We start from the raw sequence: 23327 nt of genomic DNA on the forward strand, positions 1-23327 counted from the left end.
TCCATTGTGAAGGAGGGATCGCATGTCACTTAACTGGGGCTCAAAGTTAGTGCTTCCTGTCATCAGCACACGTCCAGCTGATTCATAAGGAGTCATCACATATTTCATCTTTGAAAATGCCTTTTCATACTGAGAGGCACTGCCACATACCGTTGTCCATCCACGAGCCTATGACTGTAAATGATGAACACATTCATTCCGAGGGAGGCACTTAAAGAATTCTTCTCAATTCCTGTCTTGGTATTTGCTTTTTTTAGCATGTCATGAAATAAATTAATTACCACTGGAGGGTGGGTGGAAGCTCTTCAATGGCACAGTTATATGGATTTTGAAATGCGGAAATTTCATTTGCACTTGCATCAGGGTCCAAAAAACACCCCTGGAGCTGTCATTTGAGCTCCGAAGATATACCCGGTACACGTTTGCGTGGAAATGGAGGCTTTGCTTCTTGTTCTCAGTTGTGACAGCACAGGAAATGGATAAAGCAGCTTGACATTTCGCGTGATTCAAACATTAGTTGTCATTGAAATGACTTTTCCGCAATGTAAGTTTCACACTTCCGTGCTATTTTGCCTTGTAATTTGAGGTCCTATTCATTAAGAAACTATCAATTCGGCAACAAAAGCTCATTTCCAAAACCTTACCCTAGTTCACGGTGCCTCATGTCATTCACAAAAATTTCAACCTTGGCCCTCAAAAAAAAAAATCACTATCAGGTTTTAGCCATCAGTTTGTGATGTGATAGAGAAATAGGATATTCAGATTTTAGTGTGACAAGAACTGATGATACTCAAGTCCACAAAAGTAGAAAGAAAACGAAGAAAACGAAGCTCACCATGAACACTGTTTCAACTGCACGTGATAGATTTGAATATTTTCCACAAAGCACCTGCTGGTGAATAATACAGTGAGTATCCATAGGCTTCAAATGCTTTTTTAAATTTTAGCTAAATCTTTTTTTTTTTCTGCTTAAAAAGAAATACTTTTACCGCCATGAACTGGAACACATCTTAGAAGATTCCCCTTCAGATGGAACTCAATTAGGGACCTCTCAGTTTCTTTGAAAATATTCCTGCCTCTTGTTTCACAACACACTCTGCTCGGAGAGGCCAATTCCTTAGTCACTGCAAAGGCAGGACTGAGTCGTCCAATAATCGCAACTGAGCAGTATCAGTGCCGACGGTCAATGCATCGAGAGCCAAGGAAAACCACTCGAGAGCCTTTGCCTTGTTGGTCTGTTGACTAACGGTGTTGCTTCTGACACTGTGAGCCCTTCAAGCAGCCGTTCTCCCTGAAAAGCCAATAGTCTCAAACAGGCTTATTTTCCCAGGACATTTTCTTTGACTGCTACAGCCAAACCGGCTTTAATTTACTCCCCATCGACAAACCGGCTCTCCTTGCTTGGAGAACGAGTGAACCACCTAGAAACTCACTTTCATTGAAGCCTCATTTTGCACTTTTGGTCTTTGTTTAAAAATAAATCACAACGCTATGTTGAGATAGTCCTCTTATTTTATTTTTATGACTGTTGCTTCCCTGTGAGTTGTGCTGAGTGTTTAGGCCCACTGATTCCTATGAAGACAGTGTTTCTTGAGCTATGGTGTCATCCCACAATAAATGCAGGGCTTGGCCAACTAATCTGATAACAGAGTCATCCACACCCCACCATCCGTGCCGTGGGAAGTCTGCTTTTCTCTTCTTGTTCTGACATGATGAGGATGCAGCACTACTTAAAAAAGAATGTTAAAAGATGTCTCAGGGCAGCATAGCACATGAACCACAGTCCAATTATAACTGCATCAGTGGGTTTGCGGTGCCCCTTCTCCCCTGCACTGGACGGGGGTCAGAGAGCCTATAGCCTATCCCTCAACCACCCTGCTTTGCTCGGGCAGTAGGAAGGCAGCACAGAGACCAGTAAAGAACACATGAGCATGGCTGGTTCCAGTGAACCTTTATGTGTGAATGTTCTATCATTTTCCTGTGGCACAGGGTACTGTTTTTCCTTTGATGTTTTGGAATCATTTAAAAATTTAAAACCCATTGTCAGCTGGAGGGCCATACAACAACGGGCAGGAATCAGATATGGGCTATGGGATGTAGTTTACCAAACCCTATTCTCAGTAAAATATTAAAGCCTATATATAGATGTATATATATATATATGTAATATTAAAATGAATATATAACTAATATGTAAAAAGTTTGATGAAGATTTTTCTAAAATAGGTGAACACATGATCCACATTGTAAAACAGGCTCTGGTAGATGGATGTTAACCTTTGTTTTAACACAGAGAGATGGTGTAGAGTAAATATTAAGAACAAGGGCTTTGAAATTGTTCATGTGGGGCCAAGTCTAGCTCTGCCATTTGCTACTTGGTCAAGTGACTTAATATATTTAAATTTGTTTCTTCATCATTATCAGTGGGGTGAGTAATTAGAATTCTTACTGAGGTCATGAATAAGACAAGGAGACTAGTGTGGTCACTGCTACTTACTGTAGGAGAGATCTACCTATTCAAAATGTGGTCTGCGTCATCTGGCAGCTTGGTGGACTCAGAGCCCTCGAACAAGATCCTTAGGTAATCCGCATGCACGTTAAAGTCTGAGATGGGTTGGTATAAGGATATGCGAGTAATGCAAGCGTGCAAAGACAAAAAAATTGAAGTTATGCATTTCGGAAAGGAAAGGGTTGATCATACATAGAGATGGAAAGATACTAGAAGAAAATAGAAAGCTTTCTCTTTTTTTTTTTAATTTTATAACATTCAATTGGGAAAGCTTTTCTTTCAAAGAGACACAAAATACCAAAATTTGAAAGGAATTGAAGAATTTGACTACGTGAGGTTCAAACTGTTCCATCACCTAACAAGCAACCAGTTGACTATATTTACAATATGTGTGACGACAAGTGTAGGATTATATGCAGAATATATGAGCAAAATGAAACCTCTCTCTCTCAGATCCAAATAGGCACAGTTTATGAATAGGCAACATGCAGAAGAAATTCAAATGGTTGGTAAACATATGAAAAGACGATTGACGTCTCTGGTTGTTACTGTTTTCTGTTGCAGTATGACAAGTCACCCCCAAATTTAGTGACAAAACAACCATTATATCACATCAAGAAATCTGCAGTTTAAAAATTTGGACCCGGGGGCACCCGGGTGACTCAGTGGGTTAAGTGTTTGCCTTCGGCTCAGGTCATGATCTCAGGGTCCTGGGATTGAGCCCCACATTGGGCTCTCTGATCAGCAGGGAGCCTGTTTCCCCACCCCCCAGCCCCAGCTGCTGCCTCTCTGCCTACTTGTGATCTCTGTCTGTCAAATAAATCTTCATAAAAAGGGGGGGGGGGGTGCCTAGGTGGCTCAGTTGGTTAAACAACTACCTTCAGCTCAGGTCATGATCTCTGGAGTCTTGGGATCGAGCCCTGCATCGGGCTCCCTGGTCAGCAGGGAGTCTGCTTCTCCTTCTGACCCTCTCTTCTCTCATGTTCTCTCTCTCACTCCTTCTCTCTCAAATAAATAAATAAAATCTTTAAAAATAAAAATAAAATAAAATAAAAATTTGGACATATTACAATGGGGACAACTTATCTCTGCTCCACAATGTCTAGAGTCTCAGCTGGAAAGACTCAAGAGCTGGGGTATAGTAGCTTCTGGGGCATCGTTACTCACATGTCTACGAAGTGATGCTAGCGGAAGCTGGAGCTGGCGACCGGAAACCTATGCATCCCCTCAAGTGGGCCGGGATTCTTCCCAGCATGGTGGCTGGGTTCCAAGATTGAGTGTCCAGGAGAACCAAGCATAAATCGTTTTTTGTTTTTTTTTTATTGACTTCGCTCGAAAGTCACGTAGTGTCAGTTCTGCCTTAGGCCCAAACCCTCTCAGATTCAAAAGACAGGGATAGAGCCCCTACCTCTCGATAGAAAGGATGTAAGAAGAGAGTGGTGGGTGAGGGGTATTGTTGCAACTAAGTGGGAAAAATCTACCTGCCACACTGGTTGTCAAGAAAGTGCAGGTCAAATACCTTGAGGCCATTTATCCCAGGTCAGACCGAACGTTCTCCCAGTGTCATTCATTCCTTGGAAGAAAGAGCAGCGGAGGGGATAAAGAGGAAGATGAGAAAAACGAAGACATTGGACTACATTTTATCACACTGTTTTTCCCCAGTGTAAAAAAAAACAAAACAGGGGCAACTGGGTGGCTCAGTCAGTTAAGAGTCTGCCTTTGGCTCAGGTCGTGATCCTGGGGTCCTGGGATCCAGCCCCGACATGTGCTCCCTGCTTCTCCCCCTCCTCCCCACTCATGCTCTCTCTTGCTATCTGTGTGGCTCTCTCTCAGATAAATAAATAAAATCTTTTTTAAAAATTTAAAAACAAAAAAGCAAAGCCTTAAAAAATAAAAAAGCAAAGCCTTGGCCTGGGAAGAGTTTCTTTTTCCTCAGAATGCTATTAGAAACTGACCATTTTATTAGAATGTGAAAAAATTACTTACTGTGAAAAATTATTCTGCTTAAGTAGCAATATGTTTTCACATTTAAATAAACAAAAACCAAAAAAAATTCCCTTTCTTTAATTTATCTCGCTCTTGAACATTAAAGCAGGCACTGTACCGAACATAAAATTTCATTTCTTCCCCCTGTAGTAGTTACTATTTAGTTGTCTTCTACCGGGGCTTGAATGAATAAGTTTAGAAGTAAATAAAAAATTGGTTTCTGTGTGTGTGTGTGTGTGTATGAGGGAGAGAGATGTGGAGAATACACCTTATGTTGTATTTGAGCTTTTTAAAGAATATTTTTAAAATTATATTCAAGAAAGTAAGAAACTCAAGTGTAGCTAATTTTGTCTGATTTTAATGAGCCATACAGATATTATTTTGTTCCAAGAGAATCTTCTGGTATAAAAGAATTCATTAAGTTTAATAAACGATTTGTAATTAATGGGTTGGTATCTCTGGCAAAGTGGAAGGTGTTAATATTGTTTTTTTATGTGCTAAGTGATATAGCCTGTAGGGTAGTATTTTTACCAAGACCATTAAAACAGAGAAAAATTTTTCCAACAAGAGCACAAGTTTTGGGGCATCTGGATGGTCTGTAGGTAAAGCTTCTGCCATGGGCTCAGGTCATGATCTCAGGATCCCGGGATCTACAGAGCCCTGCCTTGGGCTCCCTGCTCAGCGGCAAGCTGCTTCTCCCTCTCCTTCTGCCCTTCCCGCCCTTCCCCCTGCTCCTGCTCTCTTTCTCTTGCTCATGCTCTCTCAAATAAATAAATAAAATCCTGAAAGAAAGAAAGAAAGAAAGAAAAAGTTTTATGTTCTTTACCAAAGCCACCTGGGTTCTTTTCATATTACTAATGTAAACGTATGATTTTATGTTTGTTTACTGTACCTGTGCTATTTACCAATGTTAATTGTGTGGTTAGCTGACTCCCAGTCTGCAGCAGAAGATTCTGCATTTCACACCACTGAATTGCTGTACGCACTGTTATGCAAACTCAGAAGCCCACCCCATCTCCTTATCTGCCGCCACAGGGATAGTGGCCAGGATTCAGGGACAGGCAAGGAACAGTAAAGACCACGTGCTCTTCCCAGCCCTGCTGGAGAAATAGATGGGGCCGCTCTCCTCGCAACGTCATCTTTTTGACACTTGCAAGAGAATAATAGATTATTCTTTTGCAATTGCTAATAAAATACAAACACCAAGTTAGCAAATTAAAAAGTTAAATTTCTCAGAATGACATGGAGTCATCTATATTGCATCTGAGAAATAAATATTTTATCCGCTGCATCATTCAATTCAATTTCTCACTATGCATTCTTTGAGATAGAGGGGAATTAATTTTTTTATGGGCTGCCTATTCTGATTTTCTCGTTTTGCACCACGTCCCTGAATCTTGAGGCAAGGGGACAAACAAACACAGTGACACTGGTGCTGAGGGAGAAACTCGAGCCTAAATGAGTTCCCACTCCGGGGGCTCTCAGGCTACCACTCTGCTGATAATCTGTTGTTTCAAATTAGGAATGGATCTTCCCACAGAACCAGCGATCTCATCTGCCATCTCAGTCTTGCCCACAAAAACTCATTTATCGTGAGTGAAATAGACATACTTCCGTTTGCCCAAATAAAATGGAGAACAGTACCATTGTTTAAGGGCTGGTGGACCCCGGTTATTGAGGAAATGCCAGATGAGGACGTTGATGGGGTCTTCCATGAGATCCCAAAGAGGACGTCAGGACCCTCTCACAAGAAGGGTCCTTTCTTTCTTCCGATTTCAATACCGACTGTGTGGCTTTGCCTATTCCTACATCACTTACTAGTAAAGCCACTTTCCATTTATTAGGGGGCAAGGATTTAGTCCATCCTGCTGCGCTGGTAGGGGCCTGTGTCTGGTTGCTATGTAGAAGGAAGGAAAAGGGGAGAGAAGACAATGGGTGAGCTCACCAGAGATCTTCCTGTGATGGGACAGCAGGACAGTTTGGTGAGAAGGTGGGCACACGGCGAGGAGATGACTGGGCCTCGCAGCAGAGGAAAGCAGGCGGTGCCAGCGGAAGCCCTCGGGGTGCATCTGAGCCAGACAGCCTGTCTGCTGCCAAAGCTGGAAACGGGGGCAGGGTCGGTGGGGTGCGAGCTTGGAAAGAGGATCTACGGTTGAATTCTGGTGCACTGGGGATCCCCAAGACCTATCAGGAAACCAGAGATGTCTGGAAAGATCTCAGAGTGTGACCCGGTCATTTTACTCTAAATTTCATTGTCCTACGTGAGACTAGCTCCATTTCAGTGTCCCTAAGCAGACACAGGTGTGGAGAAAGGTCTGCTTTTTGGAATTTGCTCTTTAAATACCGCGGTGATGAGATTCCATTTGTCATCCTGTGGTGGCGATCAACCCTAGTAGGTGGACACGTTTCCCTGCAAGCAAGGGTAAACAGGTGTGTGAGGCAGGTGTATTAGGGCAGGAGAGCCAAGGAGGAATTGATGCTTCGACTCTACAACAAATGACAGAACCATGGATCATGACAAGGAAGGAGGACACTTACTGTGTTTCAGGGTATCAAGGTGCTTTGGTTAATGGCGTTAGTGTTCAATTAGATACTAACTCCGACTGATAACAGAGGCCTAGTAAAAGATATCAGGCAAGAAAAATTTTTAGTAAACTTTCTTTTCTTTTTTTTTTAAGATTTTATTTATTTGAGAGAGAGGATGAGAGAGAGCATGAGCCGGGGGTAGGGGCTAAGGGAGAGGGAGAAGCAGGCTCCCCGCTGAGCAGGGAGCCCGACACAGGGCTTGACCCTAGGACCCTGAGATCATGACCTGAGCCAAAGGCAGATGCTTCACCGACTGAGCCACCCAAGTGCCCCTAGAGTAGACCTTGTGATAGAATGGTATTTAACTAAAGTTACATCATAGATCAGAAGCAAATACCTTGAGGCTATAAAAACTTGTCTTCCTAGAGATGAGACAGGAAAAATTCTTTGTATTCTTTCTTTGTGGTTCCCACTTGTGAACCTCCTGATTTAAGAGTTATACCTTCCTATACCAGTTAAGTCTGTCTTGTTCGTCCCTTTCCTTGTGATGGCAACCGAAGTGATCATTGTTGATCTTTTTTTTTTTTTTAATTCGTCCCTACTCTGTGCTGGGTATTTCATATACCCGTAATTTTCATAATAGGTACAATATAAAATTTTCAGTCTAATCCTCGTGACCACCTTGTAAGTGAGGTCACACCCCTCACTACAGAACGGAAAGGGAAAGTAAAGCTCAGTGAAGAGAAATGTGTATATCACATTATATCGAGATACACTTACTTCCACACATCAAGGTTTTTGCCAAGGCTCAGACATGCGAACGTGCGGCTCAGGATGACCTCTCATCCGATCGTTGACGTTAAGCATTCGCAGTGACGTACAAGTTAGAGGAGAAATAGGGAGGAATGACAGAAACCCGGCAGCAAACATGCTCAGCTTAGCAGCGTGCATAAAATGGAAACAAAACAGAGATAACAAAGCAAAAAGGGCGATATTTTACTAACGTACAGAGCCGTGTATGGGTGTAAGAAATTTTAAAAGTATTGCAAGGGAAAGGTAAACTGATATGAAGATCAAAAGTAATCATGTTGGGGCGCCTGGATGGCTCAGTGGGTTAGAGTCTCTGTCTTTGGCTCAGGTCATGATCCGGGGTCCTGGGATCGAGCCCCGCATCGGGCTCTCTGCTCAGCAGAGAGCCTGCTTCCCCTTCTCTCTCTGCCTACCTCTCTGTCTACTTATGATCTCTATCTGTCAAATAAATAAGTAAAAAATCTTTAAAAAAAAAAGTAATCATGTTTTCATCGGACGGCAGCTTGCGTTAGTAATGGGAGTGTACTGATTTTTTAAAAAAGATTTTATTATTTTATTTGACAGAGAGAGCAAGAGAGGGAACACAAGCAGGGGGAGCAGCAGGGGGAGAGAGAGAAGCAGGCTTTCTGACAAGCAGGGAGCTGGGGCTCAATCCTATAACCCTAGGATCATGACCTGAGCCGGAGGCAGACGCTTAACAGACTGAGCCACCCAGGCGTCCCAGGAGTGTGCTGATTTTAAAGCAAGGAAAATGCCATGGGTTCCCACTAAATGAAGGCTGGTGCCGCTTACACGTTTTTTTCCCCACATCCAGTTTATTTGCTTTGGCTTTAGCGAAGCATTGTGGGGAGTTGTTATTATGTAAACAGAAAAGAAGCTAGTGGATTTGCCAAGTACAAGATGAACATATTTCTCAGTGTCCTAGAGCTTACACCAACAGATTCTGACATTTTGCCTCAATACCCCAGATTCCAGGCCCTTGAAACATTGCTTTCTGATTTCTAAAAACGATACAAGTTCTGAGCTGGAGTATTAATTCTCCAAGTCATTGCCTGGGTGTAAAGTCACTCTGGCCATAAATATAAAAAATAGATATCTAATAAAAATACGAGGTGATGTGTAATACAGTTTTTATTATTATGAATTTTAGAATGACCGTATTGCTCATGGATGGCACGGGTGTAAAGTAATTAAATGGATCGTCTGGGAAGAGTGGTTGTAAAAATATGCCTGATATTCTGTGACATTTTTCATGTTCTCTCTCATCTGAAACTCAGTGCCTTTCCTACAAGAAGAATGACAGTACAGTAGTCTGAAAGCTGAGAACGCATGGAGATAAGGGTAGCCTTTCCAGCCTTATTCTTGTGGTTTTTAGACTTACTGTATATGTTGCGCAAAGACAACACGAAAGCCAGCTACGTTTCTGTTCTGAAATCCCAAAAGAAGCCTCCCGAGGATAAAATGGATACTAATCAGGGTAAAATTATCTTAGATCTCAGTCCACCTTCTGTCCCCAGACTCTACAACGTTGTTAAGAGGTGTTTCACAGTGACTGGTATAGGGGTGGGCACACAGTAGGCCTACAGTAAACCATGCCAGAGGGAAAATACCCCACATTCTTTCAGAAAACAGCTCCAGCGGTGGTGGGGGGGGGGGGGATGGGGATGGGATATGTTTATTTTTCTAATCCTGCGATTAGAACTCGTTGCCATAGAAACAATTGACTCTTATTTCGGTTTCACAGGCCCTCCATCCAGATGAAGGAAAGAGTGGGTATTGAGTTTGGGAAGCAGCGGAGACGGTGCGCTTGCGGGAAAGGCAGAGGCTTTATGGAAAGCCAGCTACAGGCCAGTCTAGATAGCAGAATAGTCTCTTTCAAAGGCCACCGGGAAGGGGCTGCAGAAAGGCAGCAGAAGGAGAGAGCAGTGAGAAAACCTCCGCTCTTTTCCCAGACAGATCGTCTTTCTGTGATTTTGGAGATGGGGAGGGTGCAGGGAGTGGAAATCGGCCCAGGATTGCCTGTTTAATCGCAGACTCCTAAGAACTTGCTCCTGAAAGCATTTTTGTTTATTGTTATCCTTACTGGAAACAAACTAAGATCAAGTCAGGATCAATTAAGTATGATTATACTCTAGAAACTTCTAGTGTCTTTATGTTCTTTTCTTCCCTCTTTGGTTCCACTTAATGCATTGATTGTTAGGGTCCTCCAAAGCTGGGGAAGCATGAAGACAAACTTCTCTTAGATAGGAACCTAATTGTCCTAACATGCTTGTGCTTTTTAATGCATTTGGAGGAGTCAAAAAATTAGCTCTGCCTAACTAGATGAAGTGTGCCCATTGAAGTTTGCATTCGTGTAATGATTAGCAGTCTCCTGAGCACATGGGTGTAAAACCAGTTCAATCCTAAATTTTTGTCCAAATACTTCTATCAGGGCGCCCGGGGGGCTCAGTCCGGTAAGCGTCTGACTTCAGCTCAGCTCATGATCCCTGGAGTCTGGGGATGGAGCCCCCCATCAGGCTCCCTACTCAGCAGGGGAGTCTGCTTCTCTCTCTGTGCCTCCCCCTGCTTGTGCTCGCTCTCTCTCTCTTTCTCTCTCTCTCACTCTTTCTTTCTCAAAGAAATGAATAAAACCTTAAAAAAAGAAACAACGTTCTTAAAAAATTTTTTTCTGCCAAATAGCAAAAAGGTAATACAGAGAAACCTATCTCTTTGGCACCTCTTGTTTTTATGCAATTGTGAGATAGAATTAGGACTTAGAAACTCCAATAATGCAGGGGACTACGGGAAGGACGACCGGAGTGTGGGCTTTCACTCCTCTCTAAAGATAAATGTTGCTGGAGGAGAGGAGGGTGGGAGAGGTGGGATGTCAGGGCCATGGACACTGGGGAGGGTGTGTGCTATGGTGAGTGCTGTGAATTGTGGAAGACTGATGATTCACAGACCTGTACCCTGAAGCAAATAACACATTATATGTTAATAAAAAAAGATAAATCTTTAAATATTCAGCACCCTGAATTCACCAGCTAAAGAATTCCCCAATTTATGTTCATTAAAAAAATTTTTTTTGTCTGAAATGCTTTTGGCATCTTTACGACTAACTTTTCACAGAAAAATTTCAGTTTGCGACCCTCCACTCTGATGGGCAAAGCATATGGAGTATATTTGACTAGCCAGAGAGCTGTCTTGAACTTAGTAGTATCCTGAGATGCTTGAACCATTAGGATGTTACCTCTAAAGGCTTTTTAAAAACATTTTTCTAAAGTCTAATACACACATATGCTCCTCTCAAGGCTTTTCAAGGCTAGAATGATGGTGTGGGGTTTTTCTGATACAATGATTATGTGGCTGGCACTTTGCTAAGCACTTACTATCATCTAATTTAATTTTCTTAACAATCCTTTCAAGCAGGCACTATTATTATTCTCCCTTTACCAGGCGACAGGAACATGGAGGGATTAGCTCACTTGACCAAGGTCACATGGATAAATGTCAGAACCAGAATTCAAACCCCAATTTTTCTGACTCCAGAAGTGCTCTCCGGATAAGAGGAATATTTCCCCAGGGAAATCCCGCATTGTTATACACCTGCTGAAGTCTGTCACCAATAAACCCGAGATTTATTGCTTGCCAAAACTACTTTTGAAACCGGGCTTCCAGGCTTCATGACTTCTCCACCTGTAGAGTCCTAGGGAACATTCGGTTTCTTTCAGGTGGTGTGAAACGAGAGCCGAGTCCGTGATGCTCTTCCACGAAAGGCAGGACTCGTGAATGGTAAAAGTTCAAACTCTGTCTTGGGCTGCTAGGAGAACCATTTACGGCAAATGGGTGTTTCAGCCCTGTTTCTTTTTTTTTTTTTTTAAAGATTTTATTTACTTATTTGACAGATAGAGATCACAAGTAGGGAGAGAGGCAGGCAGAGAGAGAGAGAGAGGAGGAAGCAGGCTCCCTGCCAAGCAGAGAGCCTGATGTGGGACTCGATCCCAGGACCCTGAGATCATGACCTGAGCTGAAGGCAGCAGCTTAAACCACTGAGCCACCCAGGCGCCCCTCAGCCCTGTTTCTATAGCCACGTTGAATAAAGAGGAACCAGCTCATCTGGCAAAAATGCTGTTGGCTTCAGGAATCCATGGGACTAGCCAGCCTAATGTTAGGGGTTGAGTTGGCGCATAAAATTTGCCTTTCTTGGAATTCAGCATAAAAGATAAGGAAAGCAAAATGGAAGTGCTGAATTACTGTATTGTACACCTAGAATTAAAATGAAAACTTAAGGGCACCGGGGTGGCTCAGTTGGTTAAGTGACTGTGTTTGGCTCAGCTCATGAGCTCGGGGTCCTGAGATCAAGTCCCACACTGGGCTCCCTGCTCAGCAGAGAGTCTGCTTCTCCTTCTCCCTGCCACACCCCCACTTGCACAGCCTCTCTCTCTCTCTCTCTATGTCAAATAAATAAATAAAATCTTTTTTAAAAATTAAATTAAAAAAAGCAATAATAAATAAACCAAGAGCAGCTAGTATCCTCCATGCAGTGCTTAAATATTTAGAATACAATTCTGATTTCTTAATTTCAACTGTCCCTGAGCTGAAATTCTTTATATCGAGTGGCAAATCGGGAAATTAGCAATCCTTCATAATTGGCTGTAAGCCCCTAAACTTCGAAAGGAGGTTAAGGCTTTGAACACCAGCCATCAAATTGAGCAGGATTTTAGCATGGACTACAATATTGATAATGAATTGATAATGAACGCCAAAGGAGGGCTAGAAGATGTCTGTTCTGCTATTAACATTGAAATATTTGTTGTCATGCCCAAAAGTCAGCATTAGATTACGAGAAAGAGAGTGGAAAGCAGTCCTTTGTTTGCCTATGAAAACACTGACCTTCTTGACCACAAGATATTCTCACTCAACATACTTTTGAGCCCAGGGATTTGGCTTTAAGAGGTGGATGTCTACCGTCCACAAGAAGAGAATGTAGCATGCTTTGCTTTTAGAGTGCTTTGCTAGAAGAAACTAAAAGAAAGCATGCTTTAATAGTGTTTCAGTCATGGTCCCAGCAAGAAATAGGTGGTGAAAAGGTTTTCACTGAAGGAATTTAAAGAAAGGGCATTTAGAATGGTGTTTCAGGGTAAGGCCACCAGCAAAGAATATTGTGGCATCTCGGGACAGTGGCAACAGGGAGCCATCGCTGCTCCAAAGCTGGAAGAAAACATGGCATCTGATGCCCCACGCGGGATGGAACCACAGAAGGAGGGCTGCCTGAAAGGAACATTAACCGTAGAGGAACTCAGCCTCGCCAGCACCTGGCAGGGCAGGAAGGAGAGAAGCAATCAATGGTACAACCCGTCTCCTTCCCCCCTGTAGTCTGCCTTCTGCCTATACCTCTCGTTGGCCACAGCCTTCCAGAAACCAGAGCTCAAGGGAATTCAGCAGTAACCCCGGGCCTGTAGCAGAGCAGAGAAGGGCAGGGGTGGGTGTGGGGAAGCAGGAATAACCAGTGCGAACCCGGTTCTGGCCTCTCCATGTTTAAACATGCAAGTGAGCAAACGAGCGAGCGAAAACAAACGGCAGATTATCTGCATACATACGATTAGCTCATAGTATATGATACTAAGAAATTAAACAGCACAGAAGCAAACTTTTATAACGTGCAGTAGACGGAGAGCCTCTGTAATGTCTCACCCATTAGTAAGAATCCACTTATTAGCATGAAGAATCTAGTAGACCAGTTAGCAAAACAACATGAACCAATTATTTGCAAAAGAGAAAATGCATAGATGAAGACTGTTTGGTCTCATCAGTGTGTCAGAAATACATGTTAAAACCAAAATAAGATCTGGTTTTCCTGCTGAATTATGAAGAAAATAGATCATACCTAACAGGGGCAAGGACACGGGGAAATGGGTCTTTCATACTGTGCTAGCGAAAGTATGAGCTGGGACAGTCTTTCTGAAAATCAGTGTAAGAGTGATTCCACTTCCAATATTCCGTCTTAAGGAAATGATCAAAAACACAGATAAAGATCAATGCACAAAGATACACATGATGGCTTTAATTATAATAGACCAAAAAAACAAAAGAAAGGAAACAAATGTCAACCTTAGTAGAAGTGTTAAGTCAATTACACGAAGTCCATTCCATCACATTTTGTGGGGGCTTTAAAAATCATGTTTATGATGACATTTTTGTCCTAAGGTAGGCAAAAATGCGGTATTGCAAAATCGTATGTATACTATCAGCACGACCATGTTTAAAGAAAAAAGCCAGGAAAATATTGAAGAAAAAAATAACCAAAATGTTAATAATAGTTGCTTTTTCTCCGACAGGGAGGATTATGGTGATTATTTCCCCTTTCACCTATTTATGCCTTGTGTACTATCCAAATATTCTAAGATAAGGATGATGAGCCTTCATTTAATAACTTATTAAATTATACCAGTCATCGTTGGGAAGGCCTGGACACACAAAGTTCCTGAGGCATAGCCTTTGCCTGAATTTGCTTGCAATCTAGTGAGTTTTTAAAAAATATTATTTGTTTGGGGCGCCTGGGGGGCTCCGTCAGTTAAGCATCTGCCTTTGGCTCTGGTCATGATCCCAGGGTCCGAACTCTGCTTCCGGCTCCCTGCTCTGTGGGGAGACTGCTTCCCCCTCTCCCACTCCCCCTGCTTGTGTTCCCTCTCTCGTTGTCTCTCTCTCTCTGTCAAATAAATAAATACAATCTTTAAAAAAATTATTTTATTTATGAGTGAGAGAGAGCAGGAAAGGAGCAGAGGGAGAACGACAAGTAGACTCTGTTGAATGCAAAACCTGATGTGAGGCTCCATCTTTTTATTTTTTTTAAAGATTTTGTTTATTTATTTGACAGAGAGAGATCACAAGTAGACAGATAGGCAGGCAGAGAGAGAGAGGAGGAAGCAGGCTCACTGCTGAGCAGAGAGCCCGAAATGGGACTCGATCCCAGGACCCTGAGATCATGACCTGAGCCAAAGGCAGCAGCTTAACCCACTGAGCCACCCAGGCACCCCGCGAGGCTCCATCTTAAGACCCTGGTATATATAAGCTGAAACTAAAAGTCGGACACTTAACTGACTGAGCCACACAGGCGCCCCTCTAGTGATTTATTTATACACTGTAACTTCAAAAATTAGAGCGTAAGAAAGCTATTGTTTGCTTAACTAGAGGGGGTGAGAAGTAGGGTCCCTTCTATTCCCCATTTGATCTCTTTCCCTCACACCACCTTTGCCAGCCCACAGGGATCACCGCTCCTTTATCTTCCAAATATGTCTAAAACCCTATGCATGGGAAACCCATAAAGCTTTCAGAAAGAGTAGATAATTAAAATATCTTCGAGGCTTTCGAGCAGGTCAAGAGTTCTCCAGTAGGATGCAAGCGTGCTCACTACAGATGGGGAAAATGATAAATTCTATTAAAAGTAAAACTCTGGGGATGCCTGAGTGGCTCAGTAAGTTGGGCCACTGTCTTCGGCTCGGGTCGTGGTCCCGGGGTCTGGGATTAAGTCCCGCATAGGGCTCCTCAGTGGGGAGCCTGCTTCTCTCCCTGCCTCTGCCTGCTTGTGCACTCTCTCTCTCTGAGACAAATAAATAAATAAATAAAATATAAAAAATTAAATTAAATTAAAACTCTGTTCATCAAATCACACGATTAAGACAGTAAAAATTCAGGCCATGGAGAAGAAAGCCTACAATTCACATACAAGACTCCTGTCCAGAATATGTAAAGAACTCCTCTATAGCAATAAGAAAAAGGCAGACAACCCAAGAAGAACAAAGAGCAAAGATTTGAACAGGTGATCACAAAAGGATATCCCAAAAAAACAAGGCAGGTTTTCCAAACATGAGTCATTAGCAATGCAAATAAATGCCTGCACAGCGTGATGTCATTACACCCCCAAATTAAGAAGGCAGATAGGTAGTAGCAAATAGGGAGGAAGGCGGGGAGCCACTGAACTTCTGTCCACGGGGGGGGGGGCGGGGTGGTGGTGAGGGGGCGTAGTGCAGATGGGCACAATCGCTTCAGAAAACTTCTGACAGGATCTGGGAAAGCTGAGTGGAAAGGAACCCCGTGTTTGGGAGTCCAGTGCTAGCTTCAGACCCGAGAGAAACACATGCTGTGTTCCTCACATGACGCTTGTCGTCACCCAATAGTGCAAGCAATCCCAATGGCCCTCTGCAGCAGAGTGGGGAAAGAAAGGGCAGCAGAACCATCCCGGCAGTGGGGAATGAACTACAGCTACATCCAACAGCATCTGTAAATATCACAAAAAGCTTAGTGAGGGACTCCCTTCTGGGGGTCTCGTAATGTTCTGTTTCTTCACCTAGCTGGGGGTTATACTGGTCTATTTGTAGGAACATTCATCAAGGCATGCTTTTCTGCATGAAAATTAAAAATTGCATGATATGTATTTCTAAATATGTATGTGTATATGTGGCATATATGTACATACGTGTACATGTGTATAAAATAGATAATGTAAATACACTTATACACGCCCAGGTAGACACACACACACACACACACACACACACACACACAAACATACACACATGTATATCCCATCCAAGATGGAACCACTTCTGACCCACCTCTCTGTTATCTCCATTCTAACGTGACTCCAATAGCTGTCCCCACTTCCTCTCTTGGAGTCTTTATGTGTAGCCAGAATGATGGTCTCTGAAATAGAGGCTGGGTCGTATCTGTCTTTGGCTCATAACCAGCAGTAACTACTGTGTCAATCAGAATAAAATCCTCCAAGGAGACACAGATCCCTGACAGCCTGACCACCCAGACCTGTCACGTTTACCCGTTTATCCTGATTCATTTTTCTTTATAGTTCTTCTCACCAGCTGACACGCCACTAACTAGCTTCTCAGATTATAACTGGCCTCTCCCCCACTAGAATGTGAGCTATATGAGAGCACAGACTTCAGCTTTCTGCTTCATGTCCCTGATATCTGGAGCAGTGCCTGGCATAAAGTAGGCGATGAATGAATGAATGAATACCAAAAAAATAGAGGAAATAGGGACGCCTGGGTGGCTCAGCCGGTTAAGCATCTGCCTTCAGCTCAGGTCATGAAGTCAGGGTCCTGGGATCGAATCCAGTGTTGGGATCCCTGCTCAGTGGGGTGTCTGCTTCTCCCTCTGCTTCTCCCCTCCCCCCCAGCTCATGATTTCTCTCTCTCTCTCAAATCAATAAAATAAAATCTTTAAAAATATATATAGGAAATAGGCAGAATATGTATGTTTAGCTTGCTTTTATAGGTTACGAAACAAGAAAATGAAATGACTTGATGTTATTCAAAAGTACAGCTCAGGCCTATTTCTCTCTCTCCCTGTCCTCTGTCTCCCCGCATATCCACACATCACACATCCGTACAATGTAATTAGATAACGCTGCTAGTTCAGAATTCAATGATGGAGACATCCAGGTAAAGACTGATTATACTGGAATTTGACATTTTTATCTAAGCCTTGTTTGGGGAATATATGGCCCTTTTGAATACATAACAGTAGAAAACCTATCATTGTTCCTGCCAAAAATATGTGTTTGGGACCTAGGGATGCTCTCCTCAGCATTCTGCATAAGAGTATTTTTCAAACAAAATGACACCATTTTGTTAGGCTCCACAACAATGCAAAACTTTCCAGGCCCTGACGATGAACTGTTTCGTAAGTGCGCATGTCCAGAAACAGAAATTTTTCCTGTCAGAAGTCCTACCCCCCTGTCCTGGGAGTGAACCATGGGGCTCCCGGAGCAGGCGAGGGTGTTTACAGTTAATTTCTGGGTCTGGATAGAGCCTGACCGGTTACCTCTTCACAGGGTCCCCCTGTGGGGTATGCCACTTGGCAAGCTTGTCTAAAATCTGGTGAAATGTGCCCATCTTGGTTGTCAACCTGGCTGACCTTTCAATTGGGGTTAGAGAGAGAGTGAGAGAAAGAGAGAGAGAGAGATTTAGGTCCTTTCAGTGACCACGCAGCTGAGGACATGGTTTTGTTGCTTTGGTTTTTCATTGAAAAAATGAGAAACAGCCATAAGCCGGCAAGGACACAGTGTGTACTCAACTGCCAGAAAGAACCTAACCCTTCCCCTCCTCCCTGTCGGAAAGCAGTGAGCATAACATCAAGCCGTAACTGTAGCAGCAAATTAAATAATAAAATGAACCCCAGGAGACGCTGAGTATAACAAGGCCAGTGTCAGATCATTTGCTCATCAAGTAGTTCAGTCTTTTAATAAGGCAAACAAGGACGGTTAGAGGGCACGGTGATGCCGTTACTTCTATGTGAGTACAAAATAACCGTTCATGTCAGAGGACAAAGAAATGCCAAAGTTCATTTTTTCAAAAATTTATTTATTTATTTATTTTTATGATGTTTGGTTAACCAACGCATAGGACATCGTAAGTTTTTGCTGTAGTGTTCAACGATTCATTCGTTGCATAGAACACATTTTGGGAGCTCAGATTACAGCTCAGGAGGGGAGGGCATGGAATAAAGAGGATATATATGTGACTCCAGTGCGGGAGTTCTGGTTTCATTGGCCACACCACTTGGAAGCTGTGTGACTCAGGGTCAGTTCATTAACCTCTCTGAATATCGGCTTCCTAGGGATGGAAAATAAGGTTGGTAAAAACACCTACTTTGCAAGGCTTTTGTGAAGATCCTGTGAGGTCTTAGTTCTAAAAATATTCTGTAACGAAGAATATGCTATAGTAACGTATAGGATTTTTAGCGTGCTTAAATAATTCATTGAATAACCTTCTTACCTTCTCCCTACCTCCTCAAGCCACTTCCCTAAGGTTTAGCTAAAATACTGCCCATCCCCAAGGTCTGCCTATCCCTGCTGTTGTAGTTTAGGGCAGTTCTCTATAATTACACAAAAAAGTTGTATATGTTTCATATCTGAACCAGCCTGTCTAAGTCTTCAGAATAGAATTATGGCCTTCTGTGAAACCCAGATTCTTAATGCTGTGCCTATTATGAACAAGCAGTTCCATTGACAGGTAGGAAGACAGATGGAGATTGAGAAGTGAGGGAAATCACCTCCTTCCCCATCCCGGTTGGAACAAATATTTTCTTCTCTATGATAGAAAAAGTGACTATTTGGTGAACACGTGTCCTGTGCCAACCACCGTGCGACCCGTCATTTGATCCTCAAGACCTACGGTTACTGCTGCCTACAGACAAGAAGACCATAGACTACTTTAGAACAAGTACTTTGACCAATGTCACGTAGTGGAATCAGAATTGGAACCCAGACCTGCCTAATTCCTTTCCCAGTCTTTTTTCCATTTGGGGATTGATGATTTACCTCCTGCTTTTTAACTAACATTGTGTGTCTGTGTTTGCCTTTCTGTTCATTCCCTTATCCTTTTATTTTTTGGGATGCGTGTAACAGAGTAGGGTAGAGGCTTATGACAGAGATGCCTAAGGTGTGGTCACCGTGCTTAAGGAATTAAGAAAGATGACCGACAAACAAATCCCTGTATGACATGGAAGAATTTAAGAGGTCATTAGGGATGGTGCATTAGCCTCTCGGCCTGGAAGGTGTGAGAAATACTTGACTTTATTCAACTGTTGTTAGGACAGACTGAAATGCCTTTATCAAGTGTGTGGCAAGGACTCGGACCCCTAGTAAGTGCTCAGTATCTGGGCCGTATAATGATGCCAGACAGTCCCAGGGTACTAACTGGGATCCAAAGCTGGAAAAACAACTTGGTGCCAGATTTTGAGAGACTTGAATGCCATTCTAAAGAGTTTGGACCTTCAGCTTGGTTAAAAACAATTGTGCCAAGGTCAGTAATCATTGCCAAAAGAAATTAGATGCTGTTTGGCGCTACCTTTAAAAATCCATCGTGAGTGAGACAGAGTTAAGGGGCACCATTGGAACTGGTTTAGAGGACTTTTATATTCAATGCACTAAAAGGAAAGATGATATTTCCAAGTTTAATGCCCTGTATTGTTTCTTCCACAGTAATTAGTGAATGCCAAAGGCGGCAACTGGAGTCTGTGAGCTACTCCTCTCGCTACGCTCTGGGCCTCTTTTATGAAGCTGGCACGAAGATTGATGTCCCTTGGGCTGGGCAGTACATCACCAGTAATCCCTGCATACGCTTCATCTCCATTGATAATAAGAAACGCAATATAGGTCAGTACCCCCATTATTTCCCTTAAATACAGTAACAATGGTGGGTGTAGATCATGAAAAATGCTGTTTAATTGAGTGTTGCCATTCTGAACAGAGCAAGCATTTAACTCCAAGCCACAGGGGATAAAATTTAATGTCACATTTGGCCAATAATAAAATACACAGTGAAACCAGCAAAGTTTTTCAGAAAAATCATTCACCGCATGGTTTGTATTACCGAGTCCGTGAACATAGTGTCAGAAGTTTTAAGATTTCAAAGAGGCCCAAGCTCTGTTGCTTTAATGTGGGTCCATCTATATGCAGAAGTATCTCTCCTCCTTTGTGGCTTGGTGGAGTTTGTTTTCTGTTTGTTTGGCCTTGTTTTTTTTTTGTTTGTTCATTTTTTTGTTTGTTTTTTTTAAATTTGCTAAGTGCTGCTCTTTCCACTTCCCAGGCTAGAAATAAAAAGTGAATTTTACTATGTTATGAAAATCCTTCCCTTCACTATAATGTTATTTATTTCATTTTCCTCCGGAAGACTGCATAAAATTACTGTGTGTACAATATGACAAAATTAACAGGTAAAATGTTTCATAAGCGCTTCCCTAGAATGGGCTAAAATCTACACTCTGCCCTTCTTGCTGAAGGTCAGTATTAAAATTAGATTCAAATTGTAAGAATAAACATAATGCTCATCTCAGGAATAAAGGAGAAAGTGTCTCCTCCTTTGCAGGATGAGAGCAAGCCCTAAGATAACTGCTTTTTCAAGAATACGCCGTGATGATTGGAAATGATTACATCCTTGCAGGGGCTCGTCATTTCATTTCGTTGTTGTGTTATACGGTGCAGTGATGGTTTCACCGAGCCGTTAGTTAGAAGTCTTGCTTGATAAAATCACCAACTAATGTCTCTTGGCCTGCCAGAACTTTAGAGTGATAGAACCGGGCTGGAGTATGGTTTTTGTATCAGAGCACATGATCTTAGAAAAATGCTTCTTTTATAACTTAAGACTCCCCCAGGGCTAGACTGTTTATGTTAACATGACCTCACATATATGTACATTCAGCAGTTCATGAAATGTCCTGTAACAGCAATGGATTAACCATTTTTAACTCTACAACCGCCTTGTTCTGAGAAAAGCTAGCCCTTGACCCGCTCGTGTTATGTGTCATGAATTAGACATTATCCTTTGTGTATGGCTTTGTAAGATATGAAATATTTGTTAGGGAGTATTCAGTAATATGTAACAAAAACCAATTTAAACTCGTTTAGACAACATGAGGTCATTTGTTATATTTTGTGCTGTGGACTGAATTGTATCCCTCCAAAATTCATGTGTTGAAGCCCTCATCTCCAGCGTGATTCCATGTGGAGATAGGGCTTTGAGGATGTAATGAAGGTTAAATGAGGTCATAAGGGTGGGATCCTGATCCGGGATGATTGGCGGCCTTACAGAATGAGGACGAGAGTTCTGTCTCCTTGTACACATACCAACAGTAGGTGGTATGAGGACGGTGAGAAGGTGGGGGAAGGCAGGCTCTCTGCAACGAGGAAGGGAGGCTTTACCAGAAACCCAATCTCCTGGCACCTTCATCTTCAATTTCCCAACCTCTTGGAGGGAAGAGAGATACATTTCTGTTGTTGAAACCATGCGGTCTATGGCATTCTGTTATGCCAGTCCAAGCTTACCGAAACATGATCTAAGAGGAAGACGTTGGAGGGGAGACAGCAGGAAGGATCCGTTCAAGACCCGAGCAATAGCTTCAAGGATCTAGAATTATCCTTCTCTGCTCTCTTCGCTCTTCCTTAGAGGATTGACGGCAAGATGGCACTAACTGTTGGAATCACGTCCAAACCCACTAACTTCCTCAGGGAGAAGAGGGACCATTCTGTTTCTGTCTCTTTCTAAGAATCAAGGAATTCTTTCTCAAGCCCCCTCCACTGACTTTACCTTGTATATCATAGGTCAGAGTGAGGTTACCTGACCGGTCTGAAACCCATCATTCACTGGCAGGAGGGGCGGGCACTGCCACAACGAACCAGACGGATCAAGAGTCACTCCTGGAATTGCTGTTAGGATCATCTTCCTTAGGTCATATGAGGGGTAGATACCTGAATAAAGTAGGGTTTTGTTTGGAGGAGAGAAGGGAGTAGTGGACGCTAGGTCGGGGGTACCTAGCGCCCATCATTTTCAAGTAAAGTCACATGGTGGACGGGAGGTAAAGTTCTAACGTTGACATATAAAGAGAAGAATCGTGTAGATTCAAAGTTCTCTTTGAAAATCCCCTAAATTTCGGTGACATTTTGGAGGGTAAAATACCTTTCAGTAAACTCAGGATAGCCATTGTTCCAACATCCCGTAGATTTCAGTTTCTTTGGGTGAGGCCAGATGAAATAGTGGGCTTCCATTTGTAGGACAGAGTGATATTTTCTACCGTGAAAGGCACACAGAAAGCAACAGCAGTCATACGTCCTAACAGATTAAATCACCATGTGGATGGAGGGGGCAATGAGTGACATCCCCCGAGTATGCCACGGTCACCGTTTGTTGAAGAGCTGCGCAGATTTCAAAGAGCACAACATGAGCATATTCATAAATTCTCCCATGATGGCAGCATCTGAAATAAGAGAAATAAAAAAATTTTTTTTGGTATTAACAACCACAGAGGTCTTTAGACCTCTTTAGACCTCTTCCTGCTTCAGCGGGAAGGCTGGGGGGATTGGAAACCATGTGTTCGCTCCAGCCGGGCCTCTTCAGATGGCCAAGAAATGCCTGCCTTTCTTCACCAGTTTTATGGAAAATTAATCTTGGATTATGCGAGTTTTAAATTGTGGGAGGCTCCAGTAATGACATCCCCTAACATAACTAATCTACCTAATCTAACTAATCTAACATAATCTAACAATCTAACTGCCTTGCCTTTCAACTAGTTTTTTTTTTTTTCCTCACTATCTGGGGCCAGGGTGCTAAGAGTGTCCAGTGAACTTGACATGATATAAATGTCCACATAGCATAACTCTGCTGTGTTTTATTGGCCCTATATTTAGATAGACTGGTAAGAGTTGTGTCTTTATTTACTAACACTACCCCGCACCCACTCTGCGGCGGGAGCGTGCAGTCGAATCTAGAAAGAACACTGTATGCACACGCGCTCCGCTAATGAGGGGGAGGGTCTTTGTGCTGTGGAGGTAGGGCGGCAACAAGATAAAAAGTGGCAGGGTTGAGTCCACGAAACACGGTCTGTTGTTAGGTCTTGAAGAGAGCCGGAGGATGAAGGATTCGTGGCCCAGACCGGACAAAGGTCAAGGAGTAGTCATTTGTCAGATGTTGGGGATAGGCAGTACACACAGAAAGAAGCCAAG

The 23327-nt window shown here is 42.8% G+C and overlaps 1 protein-coding gene across 1 annotated transcript in view; it reads left to right on the forward strand.

Moving 5' to 3' along the window:
• The window catches only part of RNLS (renalase, FAD dependent amine oxidase), a 250114-nt gene that overhangs the window by 175949 nt on the left and 50838 nt on the right, over nt 1-23327 (forward strand). The window contains exon 5 of the mRNA XM_046027156.1: nt 19812-19985. Within this exon, the coding sequence (XP_045883112.1) occupies nt 19812-19985 (174 nt within the window). The remainder of the gene's footprint in view (nt 1-19811; nt 19986-23327) is intronic.

This window comes from Meles meles, chromosome 13, assembly GCF_922984935.1.
Source record: "Meles meles chromosome 13, mMelMel3.1 paternal haplotype, whole genome shotgun sequence".
Lineage (NCBI taxonomy): Eukaryota > Metazoa > Chordata > Mammalia > Carnivora > Mustelidae > Meles > Meles meles.